General features: G+C 36.0%; 3 protein-coding genes across 4 annotated transcripts in view; all 3 read left to right on the top strand.

The window, feature by feature from the left end:
* Positions 1–1029: 1029 nt before the first annotated feature.
* LOC117107350 (zinc finger protein 729-like) overlaps positions 1030–12584 on the top strand; it is a 25497-nt gene continuing 13942 nt past the window's right edge. Inside the window, 1 exon segment of the mRNA XM_033248999.1 lies at positions 1030–1196. The gene's annotated coding sequence lies outside the window, so the exon portion shown is untranslated.
* On the top strand, positions 7979–8723 carry LOC117107366 (zinc finger protein 92-like). Its single transcript, XM_033249024.1, has 2 exons — positions 7979–8569; positions 8664–8723. Exons 1-2 carry the CDS (start codon positions 7979–7981, stop codon positions 8721–8723), a joined length of 651 nt encoding a protein of 216 aa, XP_033104915.1.
* Positions 8745–10557, top strand: LOC117107349 (zinc finger protein 92-like). Of its 2 annotated transcripts, XM_033248997.1 has the most exons (2): positions 8745–9331; positions 9589–10557. In XM_033248997.1, the coding sequence occupies exons 1-2, from the start codon at positions 8886–8888 to the stop codon at positions 9686–9688; spliced, it is 546 nt and encodes a 181-aa protein (XP_033104888.1). In that variant the 5' UTR covers positions 8745–8885; the 3' UTR covers positions 9689–10557. The 2 variants fall into 2 exon arrangements, with proteins under 2 accessions (XP_033104888.1, XP_033104887.1); XM_033248996.1 differs by having other exon boundaries at positions 8745–10557.

The raw sequence follows: 12584 nt of genomic DNA on the forward strand, positions 1-12584 counted from the left end.
TGGATATCCGTCACTTTTGGGTGAATTATTTAACCCTGAAATTTAGGGGTCTGTCATTAGAAAAATAAAAAATAAAGGATCGCCAGGCATGGAACACGGCACGGGCGGATAACATATAGGTACAGACAAATTTAAATGAAAAAAAGTACTATATACAGAACAAAGACATGGAGAGTTACAGTTTTTGTAACTTCTTTTCTTGGTGCTCGGCTCATCGTCGGTGAGTCTTAACTTTCTGGTACCCAGTTTTAGATAACACATTTTTAGTTGCAGCTGGTCGAAATACAATTGCATAATTTGTTGTAGGGTCAGAATTTTAATTGATTGTATCTTTAGTCGAGTGCTGACCTATTTGTTGTACTGTACTTTACTTTTCGTCATTGAAATAACAATACCATGCAATGCAGTGTAAGCGTTTTCGATCTTTCTGCGGAGTGTCTGTTTACATAAAACCAGCTTTTCATGGAGGCACGATAAAGGAAGAGACATTTACTGTATGTAGGCCTAATTAAGCAGTTATCACAAGCTTGTTTTTATCATAATTAATGTACGTCGAAATATTGAATCTCGACACGATGGCGTGCATTTCGATACTTGGAGTATGTATTATCTTAAGCCCATACAAAGGGGCTGAGTCTCGAGGCCGTAAAAGTGAATGGGTACGTTGTGTTGTAGGCGAATTTATTCGCGCGAATCGAAACCGTCGGTTCATCATGCACATTCACATTCCTATAGCAGTTTTTGCAAGCGAAAACATGCGCAACCAATCAGAGTTCAGGAAGCGAACAGGCTCTTTGATTGGCGAAAATAAATTCGCCTAGTATGCTCGCGAGCGACGCACAGAACAGTTTATCACTGAGGCTGACCCGGACTTGAAAACAGCGCATGCGCAAAATACGCGCTATAGGGATAATTATGAATAATTCATGAGAATTTACCAAACTATCCTACGTTACACAAATTCGCGTCCCATGCGTCCCATTCATTTGTCCGTTGGTGGCGCTGTAAGAACAGAGCACAAGCTAAGCGAAAAAACATATTAAGCCAAAAAGGGGACAAGGCCTATTCACACCAGGAGACGGACGGCTCGGCGAAGGGTAGGCTAGAGATCGGAAAGATAGCATTTGTCGTGTACATTATTACTTAACACAAACTCAACAACAGGCCCTATATGCCATACACACGAACATTACGTGGTGAGAAGTAGATTTAATTGTGTAATGTTTTTCGTCTTACTATTATTATATATGCCTAGGCCTAGGCCCTAAGGCCTAGTCTAGCCTAGTATTATTAGTAAAGTAGGCTAGCCTAGGCCTAGGCCCTAGCTAGTAGTAGGAGGAGGTAGTGCCAGGGAGTTGTTGTGACTATCAACTGGTATGTAGGGCCTAGTTTTAGTGTAGAGTGGCGGGATTAGTAGGCTACTCTCTCTACTGTACTATAGCCTACCTTCTAAGTAGCCTACTAGTACAACTACTGGACCTAGCCAACAGGAAGAGTAAGACAGTCCAGTACAGTACATACTAACGTGCTTAGAACTACCTACGTGGTACTGTATAATTAGGCCACTAGTGTAGAAAAGTGTCCCTTTAATACAGGATTCCATAGGGATGTCCCCTGAATAGGGGGAATTACCCCTGACCAAAAATGTGAAATTGTCCCCTTAATAGGGGTTTTTGGCATGGTTTCATATAGTGATGACATAATTGGTGTCCATTCTAGATATTTAGTGGCCCCCACCCGTATTTATTTCAAAATTTAACAAAAATATAGAAAAAAAGAAAATTTTACTCAAATTTAAGTCTAAGAGTGCCATTTTCGGCTGTCCAGAGTTGCCATAATCATAAATGTTCTTACCTCAGTCCCAATGATGGTGGGGCTGAGGTAGATACACTCTCCATCTGTGAAAGTCCTTCTCTGCCCCCTCTTTCAAATTCTTGAATCTGTCACCTATTTTATGAATCTTTTCAGCTCTACTTTTGAATAAAAGGAAGGATAGCTTTTACTTCATTTTTCTATACTTTATTTTTCATGACCTGGTGAAAATAAGCATCCTATAATCGATTAAATTAGCCCTCTAATCTGTTAAAAGGTTGTAGCTTCCGGGGTGGGAGCGCTTCGCCCCGGGCTCCCACCAAGGATCTGCCCCTCAATCCTGCTAGGTTCCTATATTATTAACATGATGTTGTAAACATTTGTTTGTTATGAATTTTCTTACCCGATGCTAAACTGGATATGACATCATGCCCTATGGATCGACAACACGTCACAACTAAATTCACCAGTCAAGGCAATCCTGTTTTGTATTTACTCAATGGTGATGAGTATTTACGGTATTCAATCTATAACATTGAACAAAGCATAATAAACATAACTTTCAATATCTCGCAATGTATCACTATATTAAACAATTATTATCATTATAATAAGCTTATAACAGGGACAAAAAAAATAAATAAATAATTTACTTAACAGCGCCCTGTATATCTTGGTAAACGTTACTATGGTTATAAAGATGGTGTCTGCCTTTAACGCTGACAGCAACGATAAACCCTATGACATAGCTTAGATCATATCCACGTTAACTATATAATTTACTTGTTACGAATATATATCGTAATATCATAACATACAATTCTGCATATCATTCCTCAAATAAATGATGTATCATTAATTCAACAAACAACTAATTATAATGATTATACTAAATGTGGCAGCCCAATAAATAGCCACTTCGCACATCCCTACTCATCGGGCACACATAAGGCCCTATCTCCTCCTGGTACCCTTTGATGCAGCGCGGTATTAAGCTTATCTCAAATGCTCTACTCTAATAATAACATCATAGGTAAAACTAGCAACATAATTACTATATCATGAATTAAACTTGCTTCTTGGCAGGAATGCCCTAATTTAGTGAATTGCAGTAACTTCTGGAAGTCTCTAATTACCCGAACAATACAATTACTTTTCTCCATAACACATTGTTCGTCGCTCTGCAGGTTAGCTTACTAAATCCAAAAAACCAAAGGTTATCTAATCTACATGTAAAATAGTTTCAACAAAACACCCTATTTATTAATTTTATAACTAATGACAGACAATACACCACCTTCTGACTACCAAATCCTATTTTAAAACAAAACCATTTTGTGGAATGTTGATGACTTTTTGTATCAGCTGAACATGTCTAAAATATAATGGATGGAACTCTAGGGACTGTCATTATGGACATATCTATCTTGAAGCCTAGCCAAAGTGGTATGGTCAGAAAGCTTCACCTACAATGTTGCAAAACTTTTGCTGTTTCGTGAAACTGAAAATTCGTTATCATCCTTCAAAGTTTAATTTTATTGTTCAATGGCTGATTTGGTTGAGAATTTACAAAACAAACTTTGTTCTACCGAAACGATGTGAAAAGGTAACGCATGTAATTTATTTTGTTTACTAGCATGTTTTGCGGAGTAATGTATTATTACTTGTGTGTATTTCCTTTATACTTTTAAGAATTTTTGTTTTGTTTAATAATTTTGTTATTTTATGTACTTGTAGCTAAGAATCTTAATTTTATAACTTGTTTATTTTGGTTCATTTCACAAGCTAGCCGTCCGGCCGTCATTTGGACGGCCTACAATTATTTAGGATGGCACTTTTATATCGTGACGGCTTGGACGGCTTGGCCTAATCAGCTCGGCCTAGCCTAATTGGGCCTGGTCTACCTTTAGCAAATTCTTTATATTCTTGAAATCTATCGAATGTTACATTAAGCTAAAGCTAAATCAAATTTAAGTTTGATAAAGACAACATTTATTGATTGAATGTACGTTGTTTTCGTATCAATATTCGGTGGGGATTCACAAAGATTGGTTCTGTGCCACGTTCACTGGCTTCCATTTTGGACGGCCTATTTTTTTTTTTCTAGCTAAACCCCTGGTTCATTTTGAACGCACCAAATGATTTTTAAGTGCCACCTATCTAAATGTATGTTCTAATAAATACATCATATTATTATTATTATTGGTTTCTATGCTTTCAAGCAAAGGAACCTTTAGGATACCCTTCTTGTGTATGTATGTATGTGACATGTACCGTATGTTACGCTGTTTTTTGTAAACAGGCAAAAGTGACTTTCCAGATATCTGTTCATTATGAGCGTCCGTACCCAAGCAAAACTGGATATGACGTCATGCCCTATTTAATAATTTTGTATTTTGACAAAAATTAAAGCCATAACTAATAAAAGACCCTCTACCCTTGAAAAGACAAGTAAACTGTATGATAAGAGGAAAACATTTATGGAATGTTGTTTACTTTTGTTGTCCAACTAACTGTCTTAAATGTGATGGATTGGACTCTAGGGACTTTTCTGGGTAGTATGGACAGAAAACTTTACACTTCAAAAAGCTTCAATTTCATACCTGATGATAAGGCAGTTCACATAAGTTATTGTGATAACTTATCATGATCTATTCATCATGATAACTTTAGCATGTCAAAGAAAACCATTCATATAGAAACCATCATCATGATATATTTATGCTAATGTGTGCAGTGTTGCATGAAAACTACTAGAAGCACAACCAATGAGTTTGGGACCTACTAGAAGCACAACCAATGAGGTTGGGACCTCTTTAATAAACTGAAAGCTGATTGGTTAATTTTGCTCTCTTGAATTAATTTACCATGTTAACCAAGGTTAATCATGATGAGTCTACATGCTCCACTAGATCACGATAAGGTGATAAAGGTGATAAAAACAAACTTGGTACTTGACAGGATAATCCTTTTGCAGCTTCTATCGGAAGCTAGACTATGTGTGTACAGTACGGTATAGTGAAACCATTGTGGGCTCTGACCCATAGTTAATGTAGGGCCCCCACCAGACAGGTCAAGTCCCAACTGCCAATCAAACAGAGCTCATCGGGCAGTTGGACTAAAAAAAAATATATGAATAAGCCCATGCCAAGCCAACACATGTCTGTCACAGTCTGAGTGTCATTTCTGGCCATCCAGATCGAGGTTCCTATTCTTTAAAAAAATCTTACTTGGAAGGGGAACACCTTCGCAAAAAATCTTTCACAAGCTCCGGCCCACAAGCTCTAGTCCCCCTGTCGGACAGCTCGACCCCAAGAAAATACATCCTACAGCCGCCACATCTACTACATCTTTTTATCATTGGCACTAAACAAGCAGAACAAAAAACCTGATGCAATAAAAATGAAACTGACGGATTAACACTTGAGGTCTCCCTGGTTTCGTTTGTTGCCATGTTTACATCATCGTAAATACAGTAGGGCAATATTTCACGAATGCCCGCATAGGAACCTTGGCCCTCATAGAGGTCTGGTTATTACTATTGATTACTTTAAAAATGAATAAATTAAAAAAAATATTATTTTAAAATATTATTATTAATATTATTATTATTAAATCCTACCACATGTGAGCAGCGACGGCCGTTGTGTCAAGAGATTGAGTCTTAGTACATTTTCTAATCAAATGCCTTAAAAAAGTATGGTTTAACTACTGTACTGTATGTACAGTAGTTCAGGTAATTTGGGCCAAACCAAGAATACGAACATATTACAGTACTACAATTTAACAACTTGTATTGAGATTTTTAATTTACCAAGTTTTTTTTGTTTTAAATATTGCACTAACAATTATAAATTTTTAGAAGATATTTCGTAGCCCCTAGATTAGTCCTAAGTAGTTTAATAAATGTACAGTTACTACCATAAGCATAATCTTATCATACTGTGTCTAGGCCATATTTTAAAAGGTAATATTTATTGTATTGGCATTTAAATTAAATATTCAGCTAGAGTACATTATTTGCTTAATATTGTATGTTTTGGTAAATCTAGGATTTAACTAACAAATAAATACATTTCCATAACATACTGTATGATTAAATACTGTACAGTATATTAAACAACCAAAATAAAAAAGCTAAAATGAGTCAAACAATGTAATATATAAATAGATAGTTTTTGAAGAATGGTTTACAGTACATTGTATAATATTAATTGTTACAGTATGCTATCCATAGTAGTAGAACCTAGAACACTGTCACAGTGGCTCTTATGTTGGATGGTGGTAGAGAGGGTGGGGGCTTGTATAGATGTGGATACGTTGGGGGCTTGTATAAATGTGGATACGTTAATAAGGATGACGATGATGATTGTGATGAAGACTTGCAGTTGTGATAAGACGACAATTATAATAATAACAGTAATAATAGCAACAGTGTCATTGATAACAACCAATAATGATAATTATTCTTTAATTGGCGATGGCTAGGGCGACGGTATGGTGAAGATGACATAACTCATCACCACAATTTAAACATGAAACACTCACTACAAATCCCTCAGTTTTCAGGCTTACTAGAATGTTTGGGATGTGGTTATATTCTTATTCTCCACATTATAATGTATTATGGCTTCTTATTCTCCACATTATAATGTATTATGGCTTCTCATTCTCCACATTATAATGTATTATGGCTTCTCATTCTCCACATTATAATGTATTATGGCTTCTCATTCTCCACATTATAATGTATTATGGCTTCTCATTCTCCACATTATAATGTATTATGGCTTCTCATTCTCCACATTATAATGTATTATGGCTTCTCATTCTCCACATTATAATGTATTATGGCTTCTCATTCTGCACATTATAATGTATTATGGCTTCTCATTCTCCACATTATAATGTATTATGGCTTCTCATTCTCCACATAATGTATTATGGCTTCTCATTCTCCACATTATAATGTATTACGGCTTCTCATTCTCCACATTATAATGTATTATGGCTTCTCATTCTCCACATTATAATGTATTATGGCTTCTCATTCTCCACATTATAATGTATTATGGCGTGTATAAGAGACAGCAATCAAACAGAGCTCATCGTGCAGTTGGACTAAAAAAAAATATATGAATAAGCCCATGCCAAGCCAACACATGTCTGTCACAGTCTGAGTGTCATTTCTGGCCATCCAGATCGAGGTTCCTATTCTTTAAAAAAATCTTACTTGGAAGGGGAACACCTTCGCTTCTTATTCTCCGCATTATAATGTATTATGGCTTCTCTGTACTAATGTACGCAATACTCTACTGCCACATTCTTATTACACAGTTTAATAATAATAATATGTCGCTCTTATATAGCGCTTCATGCACAATGCCTCTAAGCGCTTCACATTACTACCCCGGTCATTGGATCAAACACATATGGAACACATACTCAGCTCCCTGGGGAGAATTCCATAATATTGCAGCTAGTAATCAGCGCAGTTGTGTTCGAACCTACCAGGTACCCACTTGTACTCCTGGGTGGATAGAGGCAACCGTTGTAGATAAAGTGCCTTGCCCAAGGACACAAGCGATTTGCACAACGAGAGTTTCGAACCCCCGACCTCGAGGTTGGGAGTCCAAGCCACAACCGATGCGCCAACCGCTTCCACAGATGGCAACTCTCAAATGTTATCAAACTAATGTCATTTCTTTTTCATACTTCACAGCAAAGAAGGAATTCCAGGTCATACTGGTAATGTCAAAACCAATACCAAAGAAGAAAATGTTTAATGATGAAATAAATGATTTGCTGCTGAAATACACCCTTGTGATGTCTTCTGTTCACAATGCCTAATGAAAAAATAAAATACATTGAAATACAGTAAGAAGATTATTATATTAACAAAATGTCAGCTCAAATAGAGATTGAGGAAAGAAACAAACAAGATATGAAATATAAATGTGAACATTGTGGAGAAAAATTTGATTTAATTACTTTGAAGACACATTTGGGGATTAATAGAGATAAACAATTTCAACATGAACATTGTAGTAAAACATTTCAAAGGAGTTTAAAAAGACATTTGAGGCTACATACAGTAGAGGCACCAAATGAATGTGAACATTGTGGAAAGAAATGTAGAAATCCTAGTACACTGAAAAAACATCGGATGATACATACAGACGAGAAGCCATATAAATGTACACATTGTGGAAAGAAATTTCTAGCCATTTACAGTTTGAAAAGACATTGGAGGGTACATACAGAAGAGAGACCATATGAATGTGAACATTGTGGAAAGAAATTTAAGGACAGCAGTGGATTGAGAAAACACTTGATGATACATACTGGAGAAAAACCATATGAATGTGAACAATGTGGAAAGAAATGTAGAGATAGTAATACATTGAAACTACATTGGATGGTACATACAGGCGAGAAGCCATATGAATGTACACATTGTGGAAAGAAGTTTATAACCATTTACAGTTTGAAAAGACATTGGAGGGTACATATAGAAGAGAGACCATATGAATGTGAACATTGTGGAAAGAAATTTAAGGACAGCAGTGGATTGAGAAAACACTTGATGATACATACTGGAGAAAAACCATATCAATGTGAACAATGTGGAAAGAAATGTAGAGATAGTAGTATATTGAAACTACATCAGATGGTACATACAGGCGAGAAGCCATATGAATGTACACATTGTGGAAAGAAGTTTTTAACCAGTTCCCTTATGAAAAGACATCTGAAGGTACATACGGGAGAGGCACCATATAAATGTACACATTGTGGAAAGAAATTTATAGCCCTTTACAGTTTGAAAAGACATTGGATGGTACATTCAGAAGAGAAACCATATGAATGTGAACCTTGTGGAAAGAAATTTAGGGACAGCAGTGGATTGAGAAAACACTTGATGATACATACCGGAGAAACACCATATAAATGTGAACATTGTGGAAAGAAATTTAGAGATAGTAATACATTAAAACTACATTGGATGATACATATAAGTGAGGCCATATGAATGTACACATTGTGGAAAGAAGTTTATAACCAGTTCCCTTATGAAAAGACATCTGAAGGTACATACGGGAGAGACACCATATGAATGTGAACATTGTGGAAAGAAATTTAAGGACAGCAGTGGATTGAGAAAACACTTGATTATACATACAGGAGAGACATCATATAGATGTGAACATTGTGGAAAGAAATGTAGAGATAGTAGTACATTGAAACTACATCAGATGGTACATACAGGCGAGAAGCCATATGAATGTACACATTGTGGAAAGAAGTTTTTAACCAGTTACCTTGTGAGAAGACATTTGAGGATACATACCGAAGAGACACCATATGAATGTGAACATTGTGGAAAGAAATTTAGATGTGGTAGTGGTTTAAAAAAACATATGAAGGTACATAGAGACAAGAAGCCATATGAATGTGAACATTGTGGAAAGAAACTTAAGAACAGTGCTGTATTGAAAAAGCACCTAATGATACATACAGGAGAGACACCATACCAATGTGAATATTGTGGAAAGAAATTTAGAGGTATTAGTGACTTGAAAAAACATTGGCGGGTCCATACCGGAGAGACGCCTTATGAATGTAAACATTGTGGAAAGAAGTATAAACACGGTTTTCAGTTGACAGTACATTTGAGGACACATACCGGAGAGACACCATATCAATGTGAACAGTGTGGAAAGAAATTTAAAGATGGTAGTGAATGAGAAAACACTTGAAGATACATACAGGAGAGGTGCCATATGATTGTGAACATTGTGGAAAGAAATGTAAGAACGTAAATGTTTTAAAAAAACACTTGAAGATACATACATTTGCATGTACATACAGGTGAAAAACCTTATGTATGAACTGGCAGAAATTTTATAACCAGAAAGGAATTTAGAGATGGTGGGGTGTTAAAAGGACATTTAAGAATACATACAAGAGAGATACCGTTTGAATGTGAACATTGTGGAAAGCAATTTAGAGATAGTGGGGTGTTAAAGTACATTTAAGAATACATACAAGAGATACACCGTTTGAATGTGGACATTGTGGAAAGCAATTTAGAGATAGTGGGGTGTTAAAAGTACATTTAAGAATACATACAAGAGATACACCGTTTGAATGTGAATATTGTGGAAAGCAATTTAGAGATAGTGGGGTGTTAAAAGTACATTTAAGAATACATACAAGAGATACACCGTTTGAATGTGAACATTGTGGAAAGCAATTTAGAGATAGTGGGGTGTTAAAAGTACATAAGAATACATACAAGAGATACACCGTTTGAATGTGAACATTGTGGAAAGCAATTTAGAGATAGTGGGGTGTTAAAAGTACATTTAAGAATACATACAGGTGAGAAACCTTTTGAATGTACACATTGTAGAAAGAAGTTTATAACCAATTCCAGTATGAAAAGACATGTTAAGATACATACAAGAGGGTCCAAATTTTGATATGAACTTTTGAACGTGAACATTGGAAAGCTGTTAACCAATTCAGACAAATACAGGAGAGAAACTTTTTTAGATGACATGTGAATTGTGTAAAGAAATTATAGAACAAAAAATATCTGGTATCAGAAGATACATACAGGAGATACTCTATATAACTTTTGTGAGCATACTCTTTGTTAGGTACAAATAAAAAGAATTTGGATGTTGACAACGTTGTTGAAATTAATAAAATAAGTAAACAACTATGTTTGGAATTTTACTTTATTTCCATCCTGTTTCACTGTTTTATTTTTGTTGATTTGTTACTTGCTTTTTACTGAAATGCAGTATGTTTAAACTTCGTACAAATTTTGCTTTTTTTTTTTTTTTGAATTTTGTATTTCTGGGATGTTTTTCTTTTACTATTTTAATTCCTTGATTTTTCTGTTTACCTTTGCGTTTCCAATTTTACTTTTGTTCACTTATATTGTTACTTGATTAAGTAAGTTTGGATGCACCACTGATTAGTGTGTGCCACTGTTGTGAAAGTGTGTGCCGATAAAAACAGAAAATTCTTTTCAGAAATATTTACTATGTACCGTCAGCATTACTTAACATGCAAACCGTCAAACAATATTTCATCATTATCATCAGTTTAGTATTTACAAGGACAACAGTACATCATCCTAATCCAAATCACAAATATGGATCCATCGGGGGCAGATCCAGAGATGTCAAAAAAAAGGGTGGGGGAAAATCGAGCCTACACAACGCCGGATGTGTCCTCAGCCCCTTCACCCTTTAATGAAATAAAAAAAAAAGGGGATTGATCGCCCAAAACGCCTCAGAGGTTACATTCGGGCGTCTGTCTAGAAATCAAATATTTTGTGGACCTGACCTAGGGTGGTGTTATTTCAATCGGCGCCATTTTCAGTTCCCCTGTTGGACATCTGTGGATCCACTCCTGCTGGCAGGAACCCTTTCCATATATGGTAAATGAAATATTAAAGCTTAAACAAAGTTGAAAAATAAAAAATCGGAACCATAGACGAGAGGTGAACACACGCGTACACATTAATTGCCATGGCATGTGTTTGCACCTAAAAATACGGGAACCTATTTGTGGGCGTTTTTTCCCGATTTTTATAGTTTCCATGCAACAATAGGCCTTGTGAGTGAAATTTCGGGCTTAATATCAAAAGAAGCTTGAAACAGCCATTAACATTGTAGGCCTATAAATTTTTTTTAAAACTATATTTTACTATTTCCATTTATATTTATTTGTGTATTTTATAAACATAACCAAAATAAGTATTGACAATGGAAATAAAACAAACTGAAGATACAAACCATGTGTCTTGTTTCACCTCAACATAGGCCTAATTGTTTAAAACGTTTCTTTCCTCAAATTATATTGTAGTTAATAATTTCTTTAGTTAAGTTCTCTGCGATGAGTGATTTTGTCGACCATATGTTAATATCTGATAATTTTGCAGTATTATATAGCCTAGTTTCATGTTTAACAAACGGCATACAGCTTAGCCATGTTCAATTAAAGTATTATTCGCGGCCGCACCTTCGGCGCTCCATACACCGCAGCCAAAATGCATGAGGCAAAAATTCCAACTCAGAGCCGAAATGTCTCCGGGCCGAAACGACCCGGGGCCGAATGGACTCAGGGCCGAAACGACCCTACACCATAGAAAACAGCAGTTTCTTTCGCACTGCGCCAGTGCCGATAGCTAGCCTCAGCCTATTTTATATTGGTTTATAGCCACTAATTATCGAGAAAGTCATCCCTGCTATTATCCCGGAACTGTCGCTATGCTTAGTAGGCTTATTATTCACATGAAATTTTGTAGTCAGATTTATAATACTCTTGTATTATTCCGTTACAGTACAGTAGGCCCCCGGAGTACAGGCCTAGTTTAGGTCGACTCACTGGATGCGTATTCTATGCAGGTAGAGAGATTATTTCTAGTAATAACATAATATGACAATATAAATATGAAAACAGGGTGACCACTACTTGAAGTAAGCGAAAAGAGTAGTAATTCTCCTTCCTTATTAATTCAGGAAGGTTTCCAGTCAACAGCTTTCTGAAGAAAATTCACATTTATCCTAAGTCTATCCGACTATAGGACTATACTTCTGTGTGCTGGAGTTCCGATCGGGATCTCTCAGTGTTCCTTCTTTTCTGCTGTGTCTTTTTCCTTCTTTCCTGTTCTCCTTGTTTCCTTGGATATTCTGGCTATATGTAGGGGATCTGGCTCCACCCTACTCATTCGAATATTCAATTATCATTGG

The sequence above is a fragment of the Anneissia japonica genome, unplaced genomic scaffold (assembly GCF_011630105.1).
Source record: "Anneissia japonica isolate Jap-2015-1 unplaced genomic scaffold, ASM1163010v1 scaffold9668_len1562885_cov226, whole genome shotgun sequence".
In the NCBI taxonomy this organism is placed as follows: Eukaryota; Metazoa; Echinodermata; class Crinoidea; order Comatulida; family Comatulidae; genus Anneissia; species Anneissia japonica.